The following is a 27,917-nucleotide window of genomic DNA, read 5'->3' on the forward strand; positions in this document are numbered from 1 at the left end:
TTTTATGCAACATATGTGAAGATGATACAAATAGATAACCAATTTATTACAAAACAAAAGTCTCGATTAGTGTCATTTGACACAAAAATCTACCATATATTCATAGGTTTCTTCCTTCAATAGCATAACCAAAAACCATTCACCCAAATTCTAAACAAACCAATTAAAATCACCACACTTAAAACTCAAAATACATCAACTCATTCACAATTTTTGTCTCTACCATTACCTTATCTACAAGTCTCCCCAAATTAAATCCCCATTTTGAAGATCTAAAATTGAAATGAGAAAGAAACTTAGCCTTGATATGGTCTATATCATCACCGCCAAGGAAATCAATACCGTACCGGAGACTATACCGGTTTGGCCAGTGGTACGATATATTTCGGGTACCGGTCAATACCGGTATACCGTTTCGGATTTACCGCTATTTTTTACTATTTTATACAATATACAAAGTTATAATGATTTTTTTTATAAACATTTAGTTATAATGATTATTTTATTGGTATGTTTAATGTTTTATATAATAATGTTTTATAGATAATCTAACACTCTTCAAAAAAAAATTCTAATATAAACCACATATTATTATTATTATTATTATTATTAATTAATTAATTAATTGTAGTGTACTGTGTAGAGACTAAAGACCATTAAATCACCGGAACAACACTTCTTTACTATTATATTTTGTACTATTATATGTGAAATGTTTTACAGCTGTACAACACTTCTCTTTTTTGGGTAAACCAAACAGCTGTAAAACACTTCATTACTTAGTCTAGAAGTTCAGTTGTTCAGACAAAATGAACTGCTTCACAGCAGTGTTCAGCAAGAGAGAAAGAGGTGTTCGGTCAAAATAAACGACAGTGGCAATAGAGAAAGAGGTGTACCGGCGACTGAGGAGTGGCGTTACAGACTCTCAGTACCAGATCGCCGCCGATGAGTGTTTGTTTGTTTTTTTTTTTTTTTTTGAGTTTATATATGTTGTAAATTTGGAATTTATATATGTTCACCGATTACCCTTTGCATTTTTCTCCTTCTTTCTGCTGGGTTTTCTTTAGCTTGCTCAGATTTGCATTTTGTGTTTCGGTCCGGTATCCATTTACCGGCCGAAACAGCCGGATTTCGCCGGTACATCCGATATGCAGCCGGTACGACCGGTATTTTTTCCGGTACGAAATAGGAATGTACTTGTACCGGTGCACTGGCCGGTACGGTATATACCGGTCATACTGGCCGGTACGGTACGATATCACCCACACTGATCACCGCTGCCCAAGGCTGGTTACCCATCTCCAAATCTCTCAAAACTAATTTAATTCACCATCCCTATCTATAAATTAACAAACCCTCTTTTCTTTTACCCAATTTTAAACACAAACCCTAAATTTAGATCCAAATATGAAAAACTCCAATTCAAGCTGACCCACACCTCCTTCATTAAACTCATTCATTAGTCATACCTAAACATCATCTTCACGGCAACGACCTTCAACATCGAAATATGCAAACTTGGCCTCCTCACCTCCAATATTTGATTCTATGGCACGTTTTTCAACGATGATGAAAGTCTCAATGCGACTACTTATGGGTTTTGTGAAGTGTCTAGAAGAACCACTAAGAATGTGACAAAGTAGAGGGGGAGAGAACAAGACAGGAGAGATCAAATTAGAGAAAAAATGGAGAGAGGCATAAAACATAATAAAAAAGACACATTTACCCCTCCTTTTAATGGTGAAAAGGGAGAGATGGGTAACAGCTATCTAACAGAAAGTACCTTAGGTGGGTTAAGTGAGAATTTTCAAATCACGAGTAAGATTTGTTAAAATCAATCAAACCACAAATGGGCTAATTATAACTAACCTTAAAAATTATTACTAGATTTTTTTTCATAAAAATGAAAATTTAATAAGGATATGGTTCAAGCCTGCTTTTACACCCTCCAATCAAATATTGCCACATAAAATTTAAGTAAATACAAGAAGAGACTAAAACACCAAATCACAAAACCCACTGTCTCTCTTGATCTTGGATTGGACATTTGGACCACCCACCATAGCCATACTCTTAAGCTCCACCAATTATTGGCGTTGTCGCCACCGTCCCTCGCCTCTCTCTCTCTCTCTCTCTCTCTCTCTCTCTCTCTCTCTCTCTCTCTCTCTCTCTCTCTCTCTCTCTCTCTCTCTCCATACATACTATAATGCATACAACAAAAATTAAAAAACCAAAGAAGATAAAGTGTCAAATTAAACCCAAGTCCATACACCATATAATCACCAGAATCATCATCACCACCAAACAGTGTATTGTTTTTGTTTTCTTTAATGTTAATGGGATGGTGAGGTGATTTGGTGTTTTACTCTCTATTCTTCTTTTTGCACAAATCTAACATAGCAGTGTATGATTGGATGGTGTAAAAGTAGGCATTTAAACCACATACTTATTGAATTCAATCTCTTTTCATAGTAATTCTAGCAATATGTTGTAACAAATGCACAAATAAAAATCATATGTTGTGGTAAGATCATATGAGTGTGATATTGCATTACTTTTAACTTGACACCCATAAGTTGTGAAAAACATTGTGTCGCTAACATGATTGTTGTTGTTGTTGTTTTCTTTTTTTTTTTTGATAACCAACATAATTGTTGTTATTTTAACTAACCATTTCTGCAAATAAATCTTGCAATTTCCAACTACTTCTTTTATTCCACGCGATAGTATTTCATTATCTTTCTCATATTCTCCACTCAAGCCATTCAAACCAAAGTGAAAGGGAGAGATGCCAATCAAACTTCACAAATTGCACGGGGCAGTCACATCGATTTTCACCTAGACCATTTCATTGCCACCCTCCTCATGATAGTCATATATCATCTTCATCCCCATCCCTTACCCCACTAATGACCATGATCTATGACCACCTAGTTGGAGTTGTGTGAACTCCATTATCAAACACACTTGACAACTTGGATATACGAATAGTTTGCACATATGGTTATTATGCCACAAATAAAGAGCATGGTGAGAACTGGAGATTTTTTTAACTATAAGGGTAGAGAAATTTTAGTCTTCTCACATTTGGAATGGGCAGTCTTGGAAAAAAAGAAATTGATAATAAATTTTATTATTTATTTTATTATGTAACTATTGTACTTTTTTTTTCTTAAACTCACCAATTATTTATCAAAATTTGATTCAATTTATGTTTGAGTAAAATACTAATAAATATGATTGAAAATTTAACATATATCTTGAAAATGTATCCGATAAAAATGGAAATATTCATTTGTTAGTTATAATTAATTAAAAAAATGAATGCTTTTCATATTTCCCCTCATAAAAAAAATACAAATACTAATCAAACATTCAACTACTAACTAGAAAACTATAATTAAAATGACTCTAATTGGGAAATTTGAGAAATATTGGGGTTGGTAGTTGAACGGTCAAGTAAGATAAGAATTAAAACATAGTATTCATATCTATGGTTGGCCTCCATAACTCACAGGTTCACTACCTCGAATTGTTGCCTGATTTTGCTGTTTGGTGTTTCTCTCTATCTCTTTGTGTTTAAGAGTGCAAGTTTACTTTGTTTCATGGGTATATAGAAAAAACAAATATATACACACACACACACACACACACACACTAAAACAGTGTTATTTTGATAATTGTGTATTGTATTGCTATACAACTTGCATTTTATAGAATTGGAGAATGACCCAAAGAGAAAACGGGAGGCTATTAACATTGATCTTTCTGAGGATCGTGAAAGGAAAAGAAATTAAGGTTGGAGAGGAAACTAGAAGCCTAAGCTTTCTTATGGCAACACACTTGGGATCAGCGGAGGTTGCTGAGCAGCCCCACTGGGTCCAATAAGTCTCATCAATTGGAACTGTCGGGGGCTTAGGAACCTCCGATTTGTTAAAGCCTTGGAAAATGTGGTCAATAATGAAGAGCCCATTATTGTCTTCCTTATGGAGATGAAGTCGAACAGAGAGTGGATAGAAAAAGTTGAGGACAAATGTAATATGAAACATAGACTGATCGTACCAAGCGAAGGGAAGAGTGGAGGACTAGCACTACTTTGGAAGGAAGGGATAACAGTGGAGGTTCAGATGTGCTCTCAGTCCCATATTGACACTTTAGTGGATGGTGGTGCAAGCATAAGGTGGTGGCACTTTACGGGCTTCTATGGAAATCCTGATACAGCTAAAAGGCCTGAGTCATTGGCAAAGCTCAGACACTTGAAATGAACCTCAACCTTGTCGTAGCTCACTCTTGGTGACTTTAATGAAATTACAGGAGCTTCGAAAAAGGAGGGTGGGAGTGATAGACCGCGACAGCAGATGAAGAATTTCATTGAAACTATTAACTATTGTGGTCTACATGACTTAAGCTTCACTGGCCCAAATTTCACGTGGATATATCAACGAGAAGATGGCATGCAGATTAAGGAGAGATTGGACAGAGCTATGGCAATCCCAGAGTGGATGAATATTTTCCCTCAGGCCAAACTATCCACCTCACTTCTTCAGTATCAAATAGTTTGCCCTTAGCCTTTCATACGGTGCATAAACTGAGAAAAAAGAAGGCAAGAAAGATTTTCATATTTGAATCAATGTGGATGAGAGACCAAAGGTGTGAAGGGGTGGTAAAGAAAGCATGGGAGGAAGGAAAGAGGGATAGCACAGGGAGTAAACTTGAGAGCTGCTTAGGAAAGTGTCGAGCTAGTTTGGAAGTTTGGAACATAATGGAGTTTGGGCACGTAGGAAGGAAGGTAGTGGAGCTGCAAAAACAACTTGAATGGCTTGAACTCCAACCTCCATCCCATGAGATCAACCAGGAGTTGAAGGGTACTAGAATCGACCTAAATTGCTAGCTAGAGAAGGAGGCTGATATGTAGAGGCAACAATTAAGGCTTAACTGGTTCCAGTTAGGGGATAGAGTCACAAGTGTCCTCCATGCAAAAGCTTCTGCCCAACAAAAAAAGAATTTCATTGAAGGAATCCTAGACGAACATAAGATTTGGCATGATGAAAAGGTGGAGGGAAGTGGTGGTGGCATACTATAATGAGTTGTTTACCACAAGTCAGCCCAAAGAATTTTCAGAACTAATTCAAGCGGTCCAGCCAAAGGTGGCTCCCTCAATGGACCAGGTGCTTACTAGAGACTTTACTGAAGCAAAGGTTAAATTGGCTTTAAAGCAAATGTACCCTTTAAAAGCGCCAGAACTAGATGGCATGCCTCTTCTGTTCTTCTATCAATTTTGGACGATAAGTGGTGAGGTGGTCACAACAACGGTATTGGATTTTCTTAACCATGGTATTGCCACTCCTGATTTTAATAAAACTCATATTGTGTTAAATCCAAAAGTAAATATGCCAAAGAAGGTAACTAACTACAGGCCTATTAGCTTATGTAATGTGGTATACAAAATTGCATCTAAAGCCATAGCTAACAGGTTAAAGAAAATATTACCTTCCATTATTAATGATACCCAAAGTGTCTTTGTGCATGGTAGGTTAATTACTAATAATGTACTTGTAGCATTTGAGACTATGCACCATATTAGTCAGAAAAAATGGGGAAAGGTTGGGGAGATGACCCTGAAACTTAATATGAGCAAGGCATATGATAAGGTGGAGTGGGTTTGCTTGGATAAAATAATGGAAAAACTGGGTTTTGATGGAAAGTGGAGGAGGCTTATTATGCAGTGTGTCACAACTATCACATATTCTGTAAAGATTAATGGGGTTCCTAGGGGTAATATTATTCCATCTAGGGGGATCTGTCTAGGAGATCCTTTATCACCTTATCTCTTTATTTTATGTGTAGAGGTTCTCTCATCAATGATACAAGCCTCAGTTGCAAATGGAGTAATGGAATGAGTTGTTGTTTGTCGTGGTGGCCCAAAGTTATCACGTCTTTTCTTTGCAGACAATAGCTTGATCTTTTGCAAGGCTTTGCTGGCAGAATGTGATGCTCTTTAAAGAATCTTAGGAGTTTATGAGCAAGCATTAGGCCAACAGCTAAATCAGGCTAAAACATCACTATTTTTCAGCAAAAACACTCCCAATGCAATCCAAGAGGAGATAAAGCAAAGATTTGGCACACAAGTTATAAAGCAACATGAGAAATATTTGGACTTGCCTTCATTGGTAGGGAGGAACAAAATGAATACTTTCAACAAGATTAAGGAGAAGCTTCATAAAAAACTAGCGAGATGGAAGGAAAAGATGCTGTCTAAGGCAGGCAAGGAGGTGCTCATCAAGGCAGTAGCATAAGTTATACCAACATATACCATGAGTTGCTTTATATTATTGGATTCACTATGTGAAGAGTTGACAAGTATGATACATAATTTTTGGTAGGGTCAAAAGAAGGAAAAGAATAAAATAGCTTGGCTTAGTTGGGAGAAGTTGTGTGAGCCAAAGAGTAATGGAGGTATGGGTTTTAAGCAACTTAAACATTTCAATATTGCCCTCCTAACTAAGCAAGGTTGGAGACTCCAAACCAATCAAAACTCCTTGGTGTATCGAGTGCTCAAGGTGAGATATTTTCCACGGTATGAATTTATTGAGGCTTCCCTTGGTAACAATCCTTCTTATTCGTGGCGCAATATTATGTCTACTCAAAACTTGGTGAAAGAGGGGGCATGGTGGAGAGTTGTTAATGGAAGTAACATTCGTATTTAGGGAGACAAATGGTTACCTTTTTACTCCACATACAAAGTTGCTTCACCCAGGCTATTTCTACACCAAGACACGAGTAAGTGAGCTAATTGATCAAGCCACGGCAAGCTGGAAGACAAGTGTAATTGATGCCTTGTTCATTCCCTATGAGGCAGAGGTGATAAAAGGTATTCCCATAAGTTCTCGCCTTCCTGTAGATAAACTGATTATTAGAGAGGACAAGGGTAGAATAGAGGCTGCAATGAGCAAGAAGATGAATGCTCTGTTAGGTGCTATGGAGGCAGAGGTCATGACATACGAAACAGGTCTAGTGTTTACAAAGGACATAGGCATCCAAGATTTTATCATTGAGGGGGACTAGCTTATTCTTCACCGTGCCTTATGTGATGCATCCAACCCGCCTTCTTTTGTGTCTGCTGTCGTTCAAGGAATGTAGGAATTGTCTAGGGAATTCCGTAAGGTAAAGTTTTCCCATGTTCGGAGACAGGGTAATAGGCCCGCCCACCTATTAGCAAAACACACAGCTAGCATTAATGATTTCACTACTTGGATTGAAGAGACGCCTTGCTTTCTTGAGCAAGCTCTTATCCATGATGTAACAAGTATTTCAAGTCCTTAATAAAAGTTTTCAGTCATTCTTATAAAATAAAATAAAAAAACTTGCATTTTAATGTTTTGAAAACTTAAATTGTCTAGGCGAAAATACGATTTTGATTCTTGCATTTTAATAGTAATCAATTTAGCCCCCTGTTATTTTGAACTTGCTGTCGACTCAGTCCATACCGTTAACTCATTAACAAAAAATGCTTACGTGGCACACGACATGCACAGTTGACACACTTAACACCTACATGGCTACTAAAATAATAATTAAAAATTTATTTATCATTTAAAAATGCAATGTCAGCATTAAACAAACATCCAAAGCAAAAAAAAAATAACTTTTGAATGGATGATTTTAAAAAATTCCCCAGTTTCTTGGCAATCAAACATAGAAATCCAAAAACACAAAAATCAAACTTAATCTAGAAAATTCATAATAATCAAATTTTTTGTTTCAAGAAAATGAACTTGGCATTTGCGTACTAACTCAAACTAATCTTCTCCTCCTTAACTATTTGCAATATTAACACAATACAACACACAAAGATCCATCTCAAAATTTGATAAAACTTGGATTCAAGTCAATAATTACACAATACTATACAATAACGCCTCTTCGTAAGAAGGGTGAGAAGGGGGTCTTCTAAAAGCATAAGGCGTGATAGCTTTATGCCCCTTGGCTTTCTTGGATTCAACCCAAGAAGGTACATAACGTGGCCCAATCAAACTATAGAGTTTTTGAGCCATTGGATTTAAACCCAGCATATAGCGGATCCGAATCCTCTCCATTTCAAAGAGAAATGGAGAGTGTCCAGCTAAGGGACAGGATGCCTCTAAAATAAATCGAGGGTGTAAAGACTGCCACGTCAATTAAAATTTAAAGCACTTAACTTGGGAAAGCTCAACTGTGTTTAAACAAACGGGTTAACTCAACAAACCCATCTTATTCTTATTTGAGATTCCAATATATCAAAATCACTCTTGCTCTCTCTCAATCTCTCTTCTCCATCACTGTCTCGCTCAACCTTGCCGTCGTCGTTGCCACAACCACCAACGTATGCCAAGCCACCATTGTTTCTTCGACCACGTCTCACACCAGCCTAACATCACCGAACCCACTGCTTGGTAAATTTTCTCAATCTTATTCCTTCTTTATAAGCTTTGTTTGGTGGCCTAGAAAACAAAGGAAAATAAATTAGTATACTGTTTTTATTTATTTATTGATTTCATCATGTTGAGTTTGGTTTCTATTCTCTAAGTGTTTTTTTTTTGGGTTTTGAGCTTTGGGATTGTTTGAAAACAAAACAATTGGTTGCTCGACTTTGCCAGGCATCTCTTTCTCTTGCCTGTATTCTTTGCTCGTTTTTGTTTGTATGAATGTAAATGCGCACAAACAAGACAGACATTCAAAGTTTCTGTTTTTGTGATTATGCAATGTTTGATATCTTGAATGATGTGTGTGTGTGTGTTTTGGTCTGTATTAGGAGTATTGTTAATTTGAAGATAGGGGATTTGTTAATTTGAGAGGAACCCAGAAGCTAAATTCATTGTTTGAGCAAAATTTAGAGCTTAATGGTGTTGTTTGAGTGAAACCCAGATCCTAAAAATGATTATTTTGAACAACTCATAGCATAATGGTGTTATTTGAGTGAAAGCTGGATCCTAAAAATAATTATTTTGAGCAATCAAGAGCATAGTGGTGTTATTTGAGTGAAACCCAAATCCTAAAAATCTTTATTTTGAGCAAAATTCAAGCATAATATTGTTAGTTGAGTGAAACCCAGAACCCTCACATCATCATTTGAGGAAAATTCATAGCATAATTGTGGGAATCACTCAAATTACACTATTATGCTCATAAATTTTTTTGAGACAATAATTTTAGGTTCTAGGCTTCACTCAACTAACAACATTATGCTCTGAATTTTCCTCAAATGATGATGTGAGGGTTCTGGGTTTCACTCAACTAACAATATTATGCTTGAATTTTGCTCAAAATAATGATTTTTAGGATTTGGGTTTCACTCAAATAACACCACTATGCTCTTGATTGCTCAAAATAATTATTTTTAGGATCCAGCTTTCACTCAAATAACACCATTATGCTTTGAGTTGTTCAAAATAATCATTTTTAGGATCTGGGTTTCACTCAAACAACACCATTAAGCTCTAAATTTTGCTCAAACAATGAATTTAGCTTCTGGGCTCCTCTCAAATTAACAAATCCCCTATCTTCAAATTAACAATATTCCCAATACAGACCAAAACACACACACACACATCATTCAAGATATCAAACATTGCATAATCACAAAAACAGAAACTTTGAATGTCTGTCTCATTTGTGCGCATTTACATTCATACAAACAAAAACGAGCAAAGAATACAGGCAAGAGAGAGAGATGCCTGGCATAGTCGAGCAGCCAACTGTTTTGTTTTCAAACAATCCCAAAGCTCAAAACCCAAAAAAAAAAAAAAAAACACTTAGAGAATAGAAACCAAACTCAACATGATGAAATCAATAAAAAAAAATAGCAGTCTACTAATTTATTTTCCTTTGTTTTCCAAGCAACCAAACAAAACTTATAAAGAAGGAATAAGATTGAGAAAATTTACCAAGCAATGGGTTCAATGATGTTAGGCTGGTGTGAGACATGGTCGAAGAAACAACGGTGGCTTGGCATACGTTGGTGGTTGTGGCAACGGCGACGACAAGGTTGAGCGAGACGGCGATGGAGAAGAGAGATTGAGAGAGAGCAAGAGTGATTTTGATATATTGGAATCTTAGATAAGAATAAGATGGGTTTGCTGAGTTAACCCTTTTGTTTAACCACAGTTGAGCTTTCTCGAGTTAAGTGCTTTAAATTTTAATTGATGTGGTAGTCTTTACACCCTTGATTTATTTTAGAGGCATCCTGTCCCTTAACTGGACACTCTCCATTTCTCTTTGAAATGGAGAGGATCCGGATCTACCACTGCCACCATTCTCTCTCTCGAAGTTTCTCAAGAGGAAAAAGATTAATTCCGCTAATTCCTTTGTTGACGTGGATTTGGTTATTATGAATTTTTTGGGTTGATTTTTGTGTTTATGGGTTGTTGTGTTTGGCTACCAAGAAAGAGCAAGAACAAACAGGGACTCATCCTTCTTTTTATTTTTTTGGTTGATGTGGATTTTTTTTTGTTTTTAAATTTTTTTTTTAAAGCTGACATTGCATTTTTAAAAGATAAATAAATTTATTATTTTTTTTTTAGTAGCCACGGAGGTGTTAAGTGTGCCAAATGTGCATGTTGTATGTCACGTAAGCATTTTCCGTTAATAAGTCAATAGTATAGACTAAATTGACTGCAAGTTCAAAATAATAAAGATAAAATTGACTGCTACTAAAATATAAGAACCAAATTGACTGTGACTTCAAAATGTAAGAACCAAAATAGTGTTTTTGCCAATTTTCTATTATTTTAAGTGTTGAGACTAGACTTACTAGATTTTGTTACTATTTTCTATTTTGCTTTCTTCTTCTTCTTCTTCTTCTTCTTCTTCTTCTTTTGTGATGTGTATATGATGTGAGGTTTACATCTTGCATCTTTAGAATTCAATTTCTCTCATTTTATTTTGTATTCATAAATTAATTTTAATACAGTAGTGATTTGTTGTTTGATATTTATGTTCAATTATTCTACTATCACAATTTTTTACTTAAGAATTTTGTTAGATTAAGTCCCCTTGAATAAAATCCCTGGCTCCACCATTGGTCCTAATATAGTAAAACTTACAACGCCAAGTGGTTCAATATATATGTGTATAATAGTTTGTTAAACTAATGTGTTGTAGTCATTCATCTCATTAATTATTCAGATAGTAGTTTTTTTTTTTTTTTTTGCAACAAATGCTTAATTTCTCACTAATTAGAATAATTCAATTTAGGTAAAAGTCTATAAGTCAAGTTTCAAGAAATCTAAAATTCTACCCCGACTATAATTCAATTTAGGTAAAACACATCCAGGTGTTGTGGCTGGAGTGATTATGCATGTATGTGTGACTTGCATAATTTATGCATCAACACTGCATTAATGTGTCCTTTTGTTTTGTGTTATGGTCACATTCCTCTTTTTGTTTTTTTATTTTGGCCATTTTACGTACGATGCTAGTGCATGCAAACCTTTTATATAAGTTTGTTTATCTTGAGCTTTCATTTTTGCAACTTGTATGTGTATTGTCCCATGGATTTTTTTTTTTTTTGTAATACCGTTTACCTCATGATTTTGTTTTTATAAATAAATATTATTCTTAATTTGTTCTTTGACATATGCAACTAAATAGTAAAAAAAAAAAAAGAACATCTAGAACTGTTTTTGGTCATATCTGGCTCCACTTAGATAAACGTGGCAAATTATTAGCAAATATCATGACCTACACTTTAATTGATCTTAAAAGAACTGTTGGTTTCTTTGGAGTTGAGGTATTCTTCCTTTTTCATTTTGTACAATACTGAATGGCTAGTTGAAATGAAACATTCTTGTTTGCATGGACGTGCATTTTCTAAGTGCTTTTCTCCCTCCTCATTTGGCGGGAAAATTGACTAGGACAAAGCTTTTGTCCGGCTTTATCATGATTATCATTGAATAAAATTTGATTACAAGTCCTATGAAAGTACTTAAATTTTTTTAATAATCATTATCTTCCCAAACATAATTATTTTATTAATAAGGTTATTTATAAATTTTGATTCTATTTCAAAAAAAATCTTGTTGCATGCTTTTTTTTTTTCAATAATTTGGAATAGAAAGCTCACACTTACAAGCTTTATTTGAGATTTTTTTTTCATGCAAAAGATTTTAGGCTTACAACTCCTGTTCTTTATAAGTTATGCTTTTTCTATAATTTGTAACTTATAAACCAAAATGATTACATAAATAGAGGTGGCTGACATAGACATCCGAGCAGGGCCGGCTCAACAACTTTTGGGGCCTTAGGCAAAAATTTTGAGTGCGGTCTTTTTTATATTTAAATATTTATTAAATAATATTTATTAAAAATTTATTTTTCTTGCTTTTTGAGATGCAAAATTACTAATTGGTTATTGCAAATTTTCTAAAGCCATAACCACTTAAAGTTTAAACCTACACAAATAAAAATTAATTTATTACATGATTCAATAAATTAGTATCACTATAATACAATTGAGTTGATATGATATACATCAAATTATTAGTTAGTGATATATATATATATATATATATATATATATATATATATATATATATATATATATATATATTAATTTGAGTGGGTATACATTGGGTGTGGGTGGGTTATTGCGTTAGTGAGTGTGTAGGTAGTGTAGCTGTGTGGGTGGGGGCTAGCTAACAGCTATATGTGGAGATCTCTTGCACAGGCGTAGTAGCTATGAAATTGTTTTCTAACGTTTTTTAGATTATAAAATATTGTATACTCAACAGTTGAGTCCTATCAAGCTATCATTATATCAAGTATCAAGTTGTGTGTAATGTGCACCGTCACTGTAGAGTGTGACAGTGAGTAGACTGTGCATTATTATTATTATTATTTAATCTTCTACAATTTAGGATAGAATGGGGCCTTTTAATGAGTTTTATTGACCAATAAAAGGACTAAAAAAATTTATTTTTGTAATTAAAATATATAGATAAATATTATATATATAATTTTTTTTTACAAGTGAGGGCCTTTTTTTATTTGGAGGCTTTAGGCGATTGCATCAATTACATTTATAGTTCAACAGGCCCTGCATCCGAGTGGGTACTGTTATAAAACGGTCTTATTTAGAAAGCTGCTAATAAGGATAATGTTTGCATGAAGATGAACAACATCCAGAGAGATAAGTCAACACGACATGATCCAGCTGAGCAACTAAAGGATAATTGATATTGCTTGGTTATTTATTTTCATCTTAATAATAATTAATAATTTCCTAAAGTATTTGTATTTAAATTCAAGTTCTATTTGCATTTGCCATGTTATAATTTCCTAAAGAATTATTTAACTTAAGTTGTATTTGTTTTTGCCACCATGTTATTCAGGATCCAATGCAGAAACTCCTTGCAATTTCCCTGGTTTAAGTTTGTGTTGGGTCTAGAGAGATGCAAATTATGCTCCTCATACTCTGGCCACATAGTCATTATATATCTTGCTCTTTTGATATTGGGAATGTTCCTCCCTGTTTCGTTGATGTCATTAATTAGGAGAGAGGCCTCGAAAACTTGTTTCTCCATTATTTAGGAGTTCAGCATATGAATGAAGTAAACAGGAAATAAATATATATAAAAAATGTCTATTTCCTTTCTCAAGCTCAGTTTATGTTCATCTCAAATTCACAATCTATCTTTTACGTTTAGTCATTTATCCCATTCAGATCAGGTGCCTAGGCCATATGGATATAACAGCAACAGTGAAAATAGTTCCGACAATGGGTGGCAGGATTCTGATTATGATGCTCCCAAATGGGATTTCGCTACCAAAGATGGTTGGAGCAGTTTTCCAGTTGCTAAAAGTCAAAATTCACCTGGAAATTAATGAGGTTTTCCCAAGTCTTTGGAGGTGGTAGTGGAAGTGGCAGCGGCTGTAATAGTTGGGGTGGTGGAGCTAGTGACAGAGACAATGGTGCCGATGGAAATGATCAATGTTGGTATTGATAATGGGGTTTTGGGTTGGGGTACGGCCCCTAAGAGAAGTTCTTCACAATCCCAAGCTGGGAATGGATGGTCTGGAGGCAGTTTGGCTGTGGTTGGTTATATCAAGAGTTCTAATCCCTCTCTTTTCCTAGTCTCTTCTAAATGTTTTGACATTACATAAAAAATGTAGAACCCTCCTTGGACCTGCACTGGCTGTACATCCCAGGTGGAGTAATTTACGACAGTTTATTTATCAATGGTATTGATACAATAGTAAAATGTATCTTGCTCAAATACTTGGTTGCAGAATGAAGTTTTTCATTCTAGTTCTGTCAAGACTTTCTATTCTCTCTACTCGTTCTAATTTCCTTATTTCTTGGATGAGAATCTCACCTGACCATGGTAAAATCTAGTACATTTTGGTTTTGTATTTTCACCTAGATGAGATTAAAGGTCTTTATTACTAGATTTAATCAAGGTCTCCATTATTGAGTTAGTAGGATTTGATTGCATAGAGGATAGTTTTTGAGCTTTGACAAATTTCCAGTTGTTATCAATCCATTTAGTAAATGATACGGTAAACAACAACAAAACCTTAGTCCCAAATTTGTGAGGTTCAATTATGAATTCTCAATAGAATTAAACATATGTTTGAGGATTTAAAGCTTAATTTGTTACATATTAGGGTTAGTAGTATGCTTGTGCCATGCACTCCTTGATTAATAATTCTATATAATGTGTGCCACTTAGAATTTTATTAATATTATATGGATTAAATTATCGAAATGCAAACATATATTAATTTACTTGGCATAAAGATGGTTATTGGTACGTATGTATACATTGTATTATATATTAAATTACAAAATTATTATGTTAGATGATCTATATAATTAATATGCAATTTAGATTTCATTTTAAAATTCTTCAAAATCTTTGAAATAGAATTTTAAACCCCCCAATCCATTGCAAGAAATGCTGGTAATAGCATCTAGCGCACTTAAGCCTATAAGCTTCTTGGAGCCTAAGTGCAAAGCACAAACGCTCTCTATAAGTGCACATTTTTCAAATTTAATATATAATCATTTCTAATCAAATGATAAATGGTATATGGGGAAAAAAAGTTCAAAAACTCTAAATAGTAACATATTTTGATAATTAGATAAAATGGATAATGAAATTGCACAATTTGTACATTCAAATTTTATAATAGTTATTTCAATTTCTTAAAACTTTGTTATAGTAAAATTAAAAAAAATTATTAACAAATAACAATATTATAATATACTCATAGAAAGTTTAAACATACCATCCTGTAAAATTCTCTTGTACTTTATAATAATCCATAATTGGGATAGTTATGATCAAATAAAGTATATGGTTAAATGAAAAATAAATCCAAAAGCAAAGTAAAAAAACCACAAGAATATTAAATTATCCTTATCTATTTCTTTTCATATGTAAAGAAAAAATCATTTGTGTTATACAACACCTTAGGAAAAGTGTTAGTTTAGGGTAAGTTTGGATACCACTTATTTTGCTAAAAACTGAAAGCTGAAAACTAAAAAAGAAAAAAAAAATCCAAAGTTAGTGTTCATAAGCCTAAATGCACTGTTCATGTCCCATGAACAGTGCAATAGGCGCTGGTTAAAAAAAAAAAAAAAAACTGAAACATGTTTTGCGTCTAAACGTGGACGCAATAATCAGTACCCAAACCCAACCTTAATTAGTCAATGTCCATGTTATTTTCTTCAAGATCAAGGAGTTAAGTCATATATATTTTGTTCCTAGAAAAAAAAAAAAGCACATCCAAACGTTCTTTTTGCTTCTTCAAAAAGTGCTAGAAAAGTGTGCTTAAGGCACGCTTCATCAAATGAGTTTTGCTTCGACCAAGTGAAGCGCTCAGAGTCTCAGACCTTGGAGCTTTAAGCATTTAGGTACACACTGTTAACAACACTAGTTGCAGGGCTTCGCATTGGCACCCTAGCAGAGATTGATCTGAGAAATTGTGTTGACCGAGGATCATCAATATGTCTTTGAAAGTATGCTACAAGCTGATCAATGTCCTCAAACATCCTATTCCGGAACTTAAATCCCTTAGGATATAGACCAATACATTGATGGTGTGCATTTGTACTCTTTATGTAAGTTAGGATAAATGTGCCTAGATGCTCGTGTGAGATACTAAAACAGTAAACTATCCTCATAGGATTCTCTGATTTCTCAATTCTTAGGAGTTCATCAACTTCTGCTTTTGAACCCTTCCTGAACTTCCGATAACTTAGCATTCCTTTTAAGTGAGACACCAAGGGATCAACATATCGATCCATCACCTACAGATTTAAAAAAAAAAATTTGGATAAGTAATAATGAACTATTGGAAGACAAAAAAAACAAGAAGTTTACACATGACATAAACAGCTAAATCGATTTTACCTTTGTTTATGCCAATATCAAATCCAAAAAAGTGACATCAAGAGGCACAACAGCCCATACCCTTACTCTCCAATGTATAACTACAACAATAATATCATATTGTTTTTTCATATTGCAAAACCGCGGCTATAGCTATCCTATAGCCACGTTTGTAAGTAGTTTTAGCCACGTTTTTAAAACGCGGCTATAGGTTAAGTTTATAGCCACCGTTAAAAACATGGCTATAGGTCCAGCCAAATTTATATTTTTTAAAGGAGGACCTATAGCCACGTTTTAAAAACGTGGCTATAGGTCTAGCCAAAAAAAAAAATATATATATATATATATGTATATATATATATATTTTTTTTACAGGAGGACCTATAGCCACGTTTTAAAGCCAAATATATATATATATATATATATATATATATATTTTTTTTTTTTGAAGGAGGACCTATAGCCACGTTTTTAAAAACGTGGCTATAGGGAAAAAAAACCCAAACAGGTTCACTTCAGCGTAAACAAAAATGGAATATGCCATAGAATATTCTATGGCATATTTCAAAATGTTCCCAAAAAAAAAAAAAAAGGAGTTCTGAATGGGTCGACTTCCACGTAAACAAAAATGGAATATGCCATAGAATATTCCTAGAATATTCTATGGCATATTCCAAAATATTTCAAAAAAAAAAAACTGAAGATTTCAAAACGAAATCTCAGACACTCCCTCTCATCAAAACAAAAAAATAGCAGTTCTCTCAGTCATTCAAAAAACAAAAATAAAAAAGCTCTCTCATATTAATCTTACAACTCTCTCAATCTCTTTCTCATATGTGCATACTATCATCAATCTATGTTGCTGGAGATCCAAAAAGTGCTGACCCACACTGTTAATCCCTTTTTCCCACTGATGCTGTATGAATGGGTTTGTGAAAATATGAGGTTTTGTTCATTGTTCTTTGAGTTTTGTTCATTTTTGTTCCTTTTAACTTTGTCTCTCTTTGCAGTAGATCTAAAGATTGAGTCTCTCTTTGCTATAGACTTGAAGATTTTAAATCAATGAAGCTAAAGTGCCTCAAAAAATTATCTCTGTTTGCTTTATTTTTCTCTAACCCATGGCCAAAAATTATTTTCTTTTGTTTGATTATGTTTTGATTAATTTTGGCTTTGAGCATATGGACTCTTTTTGTATTTTTGAGCTTGTACTTTTGTTGAAGGAGATGTTCTGTTTGTGTTCTTGCACTGTTTTCTTGTATTTTAGAGCATGTTGTGTTTATATTATGGGTATGTTGTGTTTGATTAATTTTGAAATTTTCTAGGTTTTTGTCTGAATTTGAATTTGCTGGGTTTGTATTGCTGTTTTGAATTTCTTAATTTAATTAAAATTAAAATTTTAAAATTTGAACGCATTAATTTTAAAATTTTAAATTTAAATTTTTTTTAAAAAATTTTGATTACCGAAAATTAATTTTTGGTAATTAAATTTTTTTTTTTAAAAATATAAGGGTCTATAGCCGCGTTTTTTAAATGCGGCTGTAGGCTGAGGATTTATAACCACGTTTAAAAAATGTGGCTAGAGTATGTCCTATAGCCATGTTTGAAAAAATGTGACCATAGACCCCTCAGGCCTATAGTTACGGATTTAAGGCCATGGATGAAAACGCGGCCTAAAAAAACGCAGCTGTAGGCCAAATCAGGCTATAGCCACGTTTTTCTGAGCTATAGCCACGTTTTTAAAACGCGGCTATAGAACTTTTTTTTGTAGTGATATGAAAGCACCTAGTATACAAAACATAATGACAATTAGTGAAAAACAAAGAAAACCCTATCTTGGTTCATTCCAGAAATGGAATACTATGACTTAAATCCTATAATTCAAGTAAAACCCAAGCAAAAAGTATCAACAAATAAGATACAATTTAAAAGAATCCCATTTATTCACGTCCAAAAGGGAAGAAAAATGATCCTTGTGCATGCATGCGTAACTTACATATTAGAAAAAAGTAGATATACTAAAACTTATAGAGGAGGAAAACTTCAACAAGATTTCTTTGAAAAGTATAAATGATCCTTGTGACTGACAAGGTTCATAATTCCATTAAACCTAACAAACAAGTTATTAGTACACAAGATATCAAAAATGTTTCAGTTAACAACATACCTCCTTTGCTTCATCTAAGGTAATATTATGGAAGTGGGGATGAACAATCATCCTTGGCTTAAAATGCTTCCTTGCAAGCTCCTTTTCTTTGTGAGCTTTGTCTTGCCTACTCAGCCTGCTTTGTTCTTCATGGTAGTATGGATCAAGGTGTCTAACATACTGATGTTGGTTACTTCGCATCTCACTCTCTCTACAAACTAGGAAGACCTGATACCTGTTCTTTTGAATTGATTTAATCTTGCAAGTGAGAATGTCACCTTCATGTAGCCTGTCTGACAACTCAGCCTTCCTCCAGTCATCTGAATAGTCTTCCTTCATGAGTATCCCAGTCAAACCAGATTCAAGCACACAAATTGCTTTCTGACCTTGCACCCTATGGACAGTGGCTTGCACAATTCTTCCCTCAGCAAGGGTCTACTCAGTTTCACCAGAAATCATATAGAATTCATCATCTTGACTAGGCTCATCATATTGCTTACACCAGTCCTGAAAACCCTGCACCAATTCCCTTTTTATGTCATAAGAAGTTTCTATCTTATTCTCACGGTTCTTGCCATTAGCATATAAATCAACATCAAAGCCTTTCAAAACCCAGGTCGATTATTAACATGCTCTATTACCATCTCCAGTGCATCATCATCATCATCATCATTTGTGTCAGCTCCTATGTCCTCATCATAAACGTCTTTGGCCAACTCTTGTGCAAGACCATATGATTCTGGATGTATTCTTGTATCATCTAGCAAATCAATGAACTAGCTGCTGCTAGCAGCCAATCCACTCCGCCGGACACGCAAGAAACCAACCGAATTGACAAACACCTTTTTACCAAGTCCATGCACCGTGACAAAGTCCTTTCGAGTAAATATTGCCCCAGCTCTTACCAAGGACCTCTGCAGAGATGCTGCCTTCCTAGGTCCAAGCCCAGAAATGAACTGTAGAGGAGCAAACAACCATTCATGACTGATAGCCAAATTAATGTCAACACCCACTTGGTTGGTTACGTCTACCAAAACCCGTTCAATCATTCCATATTTCTCATCTGGGTTTAAAAAGTTCTCTAGCGAACTAAGTTTCCATGATAAGATCTCCCTTCCTGGTCCACATAGCGTCGCAACCATTGCCAAAGGATTTTGCAAATATCGCCCGAGGGCGACAGCCCGTTTAACAATGCCTAACAATACAAGAGAACAAAATCAATTAAAGAAGTCTAGAAAACATTAAAAATAAGAAAGGTAATGAAATATGTACTTGATTGCCCAGGTAGCTGGTCAGATGAAATCCGAGAGTTCTCATAAAGGCGAGGTAGAGACTCATCCCCATAAACAATGCTTAACCCATCCATTGCATGCCCGACATCTCTGGGATTTTCCTCCACCATCTTGAAAATAATCTGATAAACATGCAGTAAACTAAAATAAGACCACATCCGACAAATGAGAAATTAAGAACATGCTCCACACAAAAAGATATTTCCTAAAGTATCATGCAGTAATTGATCACTGATTCCACTCGGAAAAAGATTTAAGAGATTTATAAAGTGCTGCAGAACGGATTAGCAAAAATATGAAAGAATTAGAGAATCCAAAAGATATCCAAACGTGGAAAAAAACAGATACCAAATAGAGCACGTACTAGTAAAACAAAATGAAACATTAGTGGAGAACCATACAATTCACATCGTAAGTTGTAAAACATACTAGCTATTTAGATTATATTTAGTAATGAGAAAAAATACACCACTTCTACTTTAAAACTTTAGGTTTCAAAAGTTTTAGAAGGAAAAAAGATTAAGAATCAGTATTGTTAAAACCTACCCATTTTAATAGGTAAGCTTACACAAGCACTGTTTTTGAACCCGCGACCTTAATTTTCTCCACCCTTTCTTATGGGGGAGGAGGTGCTGTATTAGGTGAAACACCAATACAATTATCTTTTAAAAAAATTCAGAAGCGAAGACATAATGACGAAGGCACAATGACAAATGCACATCGCATATCACTTCCTGGCATAGTATAATCAAAATGATAATGACAATATAATAGAGTACCAGAAAACCAAGAGTTTCATAAACATGTTGCTAAAGTTTAGGATCAACAGAAGAATAATCCCATCTGAAGCAGTGAAAATTCAATGACTATCATGAAAAGATAAATAATGTTCACCTCATATATATCCTCCTTCAGTTGGGTACAAGATATATTCACAGCTCCTCTAAAACAATAACATGTGGTTGGTGATCTGTCATGAACTTCAATACACGTTCCTGATTGATGATGCCGAAGAAATCACCAGTAAGCTGCGGGTACTCCTCCGATTGAAGCAACACCTGCAAAGAGAAAATAGATGATCGACAGAGAGCACCGGTGTGGTGCCGGCCAAGAACCCTCCGACGATCAAGTTAGAGTCTTTTAAACAACCCTAGAGTGCCAAAGTTGAGATAATTGTGCGTACCTCTTGTCATGAGGGTTTCTGGGGTTTATATAGTGGAGTAGAGCCGAAATAAACGCCTTGGCGAGGAAGTACTTTCCTTTTAGAAGAGCAATTCGCGGATCTTTGCATATCGTATAGAGCTCTTTTCCTTATAGGGATCCTTTTGACTAAGACCAAACGTGTAGCGAAAGAACTTTCCTTATATTCATGTATGTAGAAGTCAAGATAGATTAAGAATGGAGGTTGGATTACTCCTTCAGCTTTTTCCTGCCTAGGTCGTCAACCAATGTGCACCTCCTATATTGCCGTCAGCCTAGGTGTGTCTACAAAGATATCGTCAGCTAAGGACCTTCTCACCTTGGCCGTCAGTCTTGACTTCGCTATCTTGATTCCTTTAGCCTAGAGTCGCCACGTAAGGGTTCTGGCCTTGAACGTCAAAAGAGGTGTCAATGACAATGGCTGACGGATAGTATATTTCCGTCAGCTTCTTAACGTGCAGTCAGTATGTAATAAGCATATTTCCGTCAGCTTCTTAACGTGCCGTCAGCAAATAATAACGTCACTATCACCTGCCCCCCACTCCATTATCCCGTCAGCTATGGGCGACGGGTCATGGAGTTGGTGTTACCGGGGAAATGGTGTTTGCATGGTGATTTGTGCCATGTTCATTAAATGGTGGGACACATGTCATAGACTAATTGGCTCCGCGTCTGGACGAGTGTGTCGCTTCGTCTTTCGCGCCTCCTCTCTGCTATATATACCTCACTATTTACCTTTTTCCCACTTTTTTCGCCTTGTTCATCTTGAGAGAAAGAATTCGTCACTGCCAATTTTATCACACCGTCGATCGTGCAACCGTCACCTTCTTGAGACCGTCCTCCTACACGTAAGTTTTCCTTACTTTACCTTTTTACTTTTTCTAGTGACGCCCTTGAGTGAAGTCGTACGCACAGGATCTTAGAAAAACCGTCGTTTGTAGGTAGTCGGATGTCTGGGGAGACGCCGAGTGATCAATCGTCAATGCGACGGAGCGGGTTACGACGAAGTTTTCCCATCGGGTCGTGAGCCCGTGGAGGCCTATCTGAGGTCGTCGAAGAGACTCGTCAACTCCTTCTGACGGTGAAGTAGAGAGTTCTAGAGGAAGTGAGGTGAGTGGTGATGAAGAAGGGGTAGACGATGAAGACCGGGGGGTTCATGGAAAGGCAAGTATCAGTGACGGGGGTGAGAGTGACGGCGACGAGAAAGCCTTAGAGAGCACCTCGGGATCCTCTGGTGATGACCGTCCCTTCATCTTACCCTCAGAGTGGTCCGTCAACAATTTTCTCCCGACGATGTCGGAGAACGTTTTCAAAAGTTTGCGGTCCTGTTACCAAATACCAGACGACATTCCCATCCGTCTTCCTGAGGAGGGTGAGAAGTGTTACTCGGGACGAACCGCGGACGTCGGCATGTATGATGCCATGTTCGCGGCAGGGCTAAGGCTGCCGCTGACGGCATTACACCGTCGGTGGCTAACTTCCTCGGGATATCCGTCGGCCCGGTGCCCCCAATGCTTGGCGAACCTTCATTGGTGCCGAGATCTTGTGGGGTCGTCTGAGTGGTGGGAACCATCAGCTGACCTTGGACGAGTTCTTTTGGTGTTATCGTCCTCAGCACATTTCCTCGTCAAAAGGAGTGTATCATTTTGCAGTGAGGGATAAGGAGTTGAAGTTAGTGTCAGATATGCCCGACTCCAATAGGAAGTGGAAGGGCAAATACTTCTTTGTAGAAGGAACAAATTGGGTATGTCGTCAAGAGGAGTGGGAGTCGATGCCCAATGGTTTTGACAACACATGGGCTTACGTTAGAGATTCAGGTTAATCTCGTCGACCCTTCTCGCCTCGTCTACTTTTTTTGCTAACCTAACCCGTCACTTTTCATTGCAGCTAACAATCGTCCACGTATTACCGAGGAGCAAGAGGATTTCATTCGTCGAGTGACGGCCATTCCTTTGGACGAGAGGAAGTGTCGGGATCTAATCACGTTAGATACTCTTCACTTATTTTGTGGGGGTCCTGAACCGACGGAGGAAGCTTGCAAATTGAACGCTTATTCACGTCGGCGTAAGTGTCTTTTAACTTCTTGTCTTTATCCTGACGCTGTCTCTTTCTAACCCTTATTCTTTGCAGAAATGGAGTCAGCTAAACAACGGGTTCGAGCTGCCGCTGCGGCCAAGAAGAAACAGCAAGAGACGGCTGGGGGCGAGTCAACCCCACCGTCAGCCCTCAGGCCCGTCGGGAAGGTCGCGGCCAGAAACGACGGTAGGGAAGACCGTCCGGGGAAGAAAAGCGCCACGCTCCGGGGACAAGTCTTCATGAAGACCGTCACCTCCCAGGCCCGTTCATAGGGCAGGTAAGGGGCCCATGACCTCGTCAGGCCCTATCTCCCAGGGGTCTGTACGTCGCCTGCTAACCCATAAAGATTACGTTGTAGAGGTGACGGAGTCCATTTTGAAGGATGAGGAAATTGACCCTTGTGCCGAGCAGACTATTGACGAGATAAAGGCGTCAGGCCTTTTCGACCTTACCAGAGTGAGTCTCGCTTTCTACTTTGGTGCCCGTTCAATTTTTTATACCCTGACGTTGTCTTGTCCCCTTCTTCTTCCAGGCTGTGGTTCGTATGAAGGCACTGTCAAGCAGGTGCTCTGCCAAGGAAGGGGTGATTACCCGTCTGAACGAGCGCGTCAAGTACCTAGATTACGGTCAGGCGCAGTTCAAGGAGGCGAACCGCATCTTGGGCACCGAGCTGAAGGATTATAAGGAAAAGCTGACGGAGGAAGCCCGCAGACGGGAGCTGGAGACGGAGGCCAAGGTGACGGCGGAGAAGGAGTTGAGGTCCATCCTAGTCCAAGTAGAGACGGCTAGGAATGACGCTGTGACGGAGTTCAAGGATTCGTCAGCCTTCATAGACGCTTGTGCTGCCTACTACGGTGATGGGTTCGAGGAATGCTTGAAGCAAGTAAAATCTGTCTATCCTAACTTGGATTTGTGAAGGATTTCAATGGATGAGTCCATCCCGTCAACCCCTGCAGGCGACGCCGTCCATGAAGAAGCTGTCGACAATAGTCAGAGGGACAACAGCGTCGTCCTAGCCCAGCCAGCTGCGGATCACTCCGTCACTCTGACTCCAAATCCTCACAATGGCGACCCAAATGCCGTCAACCCTTCTCTCTCCTGCGTCCAGCCTTTTACTGCCGAAGACGTTGGACAACACTGACGCTCCCCTATGAATTTAAAGTTTTCTTTTCTTTTTTGAGAAGTGTAGACGGAATAGTAGTACTTGACGCCCATTTTTCTGGGCCTTTGTAAAGACATTGCCTACTTTAATTTTAATGTCATTTTATGCTTCAAGTATGTGTGTTTTTTATTGTAAGTCAGAATTATGTTCGTGATGAGCTTCGTCAGCTTAGGGGTGACGGGGTTTTTCTCTTTCAATTCAATTTTTGAACTGATGAAGGCGTCAGCTTCTTTTCCATGAAAACTCAGGGTCGTTTTTTATCATTCCGTCAGTTTCATGGGCGACGTCGTTGGACAACTTAATTGTATGCCTGTTAGTTTCTTAATGGCGTCAGCCTTTTTCTTTCAGCTAATCTAGCTTGACGTATCCATTTGGCAATACGCCCATCATTTCTACGATCAATGCCGTCAACTAACTTTGAACATAACACCGTGATTAGGCCGTCACTTTGAACATAACACCGTCACTTTGAACATAACACCGTCACCTTATTGCATCATGGCAAGGTGACGAGCTCAAGAGGGAATATATCAGCATTTTATTGCCCTTGTACATCTTATGCGCTTGGTGGTAAGGCCTTCTAGTAATGAGGTCGTCCACCTTGTTGTCCTTAGATTGGGATCGTCCACTTTGTGGATTTTAGGTGTAAGATCGTCCATTTTGTGGACTTATTTATGACGCCGTCCACTAGGTGGACTTAGCAATGGGATCGTCCACTTTTTGGACTTAGAAGCAGGTCGTCCACTTTGTAGACTTTGGAATAGGTCGTCCATTTTGTGGACTTAGGAATAGGCCGCCCACTTTGTGGACTTAGATGTAGATCGTCCACCTTGTGGACTTAGAGGCAGGCCGTCCACTTTGTGGACTTATAAGCAGGTTGTCCACTTTGTGGATTTGGATGTAGGCCATCCACTTTGTGGACTTTGATGTAGGCCGTCCACTTTGTGGACTTAGATGTAGGCCGTCCACTTTGTGGACCTGTAAGCAGGTCGTCCACTTTGTGGACTTGGAGGTAGGTCATCCACTTTGTGGACTTAATAAGCAGGTCGTCAACTTTGTGGACTTAGACGTAGAGGACCTGTTGTTTTCTTCAAGACATAAAAAATTCACTAGTCGTTTCTGAATGAACCTCCTCTTATTATGATGAATGCATAAGTAAAATTTTGTTCAAAAATAGGAAAGATAAGTTTTCAGCCCTTTGGACTTAAAATATACTGTAGGCAAGAATAAGCTAAAACAAATAATTAAGGATCATAAACTGGTAATGAGGAGTAACGTTCTGCTTGCTATCTTCTCTACTGGTAGTACTTTCTGAGGTGCTCGGCGTTCCATAGGTGTCGCAGTTTCTGCCTGTCAAGAGTCTCTAGGTGATAGGTGCCCTTTCTTCGCCATGATACGATCTTGTAGGGTCCTTCCCAGTTCGGGCCGAGCTTTCCTTGTGTGGGATCTCTGGTTGTGCCCATTACTTTCCTCAAAACAAGATCTCCGACTTTGAAGTCTCGGTGCTTGACTCGAGAGTTGTAGTGCTTGCTTACGAGGTCCTGGTATCGCGCGAGTCTCTGCTCAGCCACCGCCCTTACTTCGTCAATTAGATCCAGTTGTAAACGAAGCTCTTGATCATTTCTTCCCTCGTCGTGGTTGGCCACCCTATAACTTGTGAGTCCTATCTCGGCTGGAATGACCGCTTCACTTCCGTATGTCAGCTGGAAAGGGGTTTCTCCTGTAGGGGTTCGTACTGTCGTTCTGTATGCCCATAATACGCTGGGTAGCATCTCAGGCCATACGCCTTTTGCCCCCTCGAGCCGAGTCTTGATGATTCGAAGCAAGGATCGGTTGGTGACTTCTACTTGTCCGTTTGCCTGAGGATGGGCTGGGGAGGAATAATGGTTCTTGATTCCTAACTCTGAACAGAAGGCTCGGAAGGAGTCGTTGTCAAATTGTTTACCGTTGTCCGAAATTAAGACTCTTGGAATTCCATACCTGCAAATAATGTTTCTCCATACAAAACCCCTTATATTCTTTTCAGTGATTGTGGCTAGGGCTTCAGCTTCAACCCATTTGGTGAAGTAATCAACTTCAGCTGCCTTGCTGCCATCGGGAATGGTCCCATGATATCCAACCCCCATTGGGCGAATGGCCATGGGGCAATTATGGGGGTCAATTCTTCCACCGGTTGCCGAATAATGTTGCTGAACCTTTGACACTTGTCGCAAGCTCTCACATAAACCTGGGCGTCATTTTGCATTGTTGGCCAATAGTATCCGGCCCGAATCAACTTTTGTACCAATGACCGTGACCCGGAATGGTTGCCGCATATCCCCTCGTGTACTTCTCTCATAATATAGCTTGCTTCTTCGGGGTCCACGCACCTTAGGTATGGTCGAGAAAAGCCCCTTTTGTAGAGGACGTCCTTTATCAAGACAAAACGTGCAGACCGGACCTTCAGCTTCCTGGCAGCCTCCTTTTCATCAGGAAACGTGCCATCTTTTAGGTAGGAGATCAAGGGCGTCGTCCAATTGTTTTCGGAACCAATTTCCTGTATGCAGACAACGTCAATTAACGGCGAGGACTGAGTAAAAGAAAGTACCTCGTCAATGGTGGTCATAGGGTCCGCAGATGCGGCTTTGGAAAGTCGATCGGCATGTTCGTTTTCTCCTCTTGGAATTTGGACTATTTTGGCTTGCAGCCCGTCTATTCTCTTTTTTGCTTGCTCCCAGTACTTCTTCATTCTTTCACCCTTGCATTCGTACTCGCCGTTTACCTGGCTTGTGACGACTTGGGAGTCGCAATGAACAACCACATTCGTGGCCCCTACAACTTGAGCAAGGTCCAAACCTGCTATTAGGGCTTCGTACTCAGCTTCATTGTTAGTCGTAGGGAAATCGAGGCGAATCATACATTTGAGCCCGTCGCCTTCCGGGGAGTTAAGTACGACCCCTACCCCACCAGCCTTCTTGTTGGATGACTCGTCAGTGAAAATGCTCCATTGGGGATTCTTTTCCTCTTCGCCTTCCGCGCTGGTGAACTCAGCAATGAAGTCGGCCACCGCTTGCCCCTTGATGGCGACACGGGGGCGATATTGTATATCAAATTCGCTTAGTTCTACCGACCATAACGCCATTCGTCCGGCAGCCGCAGGACTGCTCATTGCTCGCCGCAAAGGTTTGTCAGTTAGGACGACTATTGTATGGGCTTGAAAATATGGCTTGAGCTTACGGGCCGCTGTAACCAAGGCGAAGGCAAGTTTCTCCATGGGGGGATATCTCTCTTCTGCGCCGTGCAATGCCTTGCTTGCGTAGTACACGGGTCGTTGGACCTTATCGTCTTCCCTAATTAAGGCCGCGCTGACAGCTGCTGGGGAAACGGCGAGATAGAGGAACAGTTCTTCTCCTGGTTGCGAAGGGCTTAGCAACGGCGGTGAAGAGAGGTAGACCTTTAAATCTTCGAACGCTTGTTGACACTCGGCAGTCCATTCAAAGGATTTTTTCAATGTTCGGAAAAAGGGTAGACATCTATCTGCAGCCTTCGACACAAATCTGTTAAGCGCGGCGACCCTACCATTGAGGCTTTGTACTTCCTTAATATTTTTTGGAGGGGCCATCCCCATAATGGCCTGAATCTTGTCCGGGTTGGCCTCGATCCCTCTTTGGGATACCATGTACCCCAAGAAC

General features: G+C 38.0%; 1 protein-coding gene across 1 annotated transcript; it reads right to left on the bottom strand.

The window, feature by feature from the left end:
- Positions 1-15,883: 15,883 nt before the first annotated feature.
- On the bottom strand, positions 15,884-19,918 carry LOC142609111 (transcription elongation factor SPT6 homolog). The gene is made up of 5 exons (XM_075780737.1): positions 19,789-19,918; positions 19,367-19,711; positions 19,158-19,255; positions 18,538-18,951; positions 15,884-16,291 (listed from the first exon to the last, which is right to left on the bottom strand). Exons 1-5 carry the CDS (start codon positions 19,916-19,918, stop codon positions 15,884-15,886), a joined length of 1,395 nt encoding a protein of 464 aa, XP_075636852.1.
- Positions 19,919-27,917: the final 7,999 nt, after the last annotated feature.

Source organism: Castanea sativa, chromosome 9 (genome assembly GCF_040712315.1).
Source record: "Castanea sativa cultivar Marrone di Chiusa Pesio chromosome 9, ASM4071231v1".
Classification (NCBI taxonomy): domain Eukaryota; kingdom Viridiplantae; phylum Streptophyta; class Magnoliopsida; order Fagales; family Fagaceae; genus Castanea; species Castanea sativa.

Coding starts and splice junctions, on each gene's coding strand:
- LOC142609111 (XM_075780737.1), bottom strand. CDS start 19,918: ATGGTGGAGGAAAATCCCAGAGATGTCGGGCATGCAATGGATGGGTTA. Junction 19,256..19,366: donor TGTCACGGTGCATGGACTTG/GTAAAAAGGTGT, acceptor GAATACATCCAG/AATCATATGGTCTTGCACAA. Junction 18,952..19,157: donor ATGATGATGCACTGGAGATG/GTAATAGAGCAT, acceptor GAAACTGAGTAG/ACCCTTGCTGAGGGAAGAAT.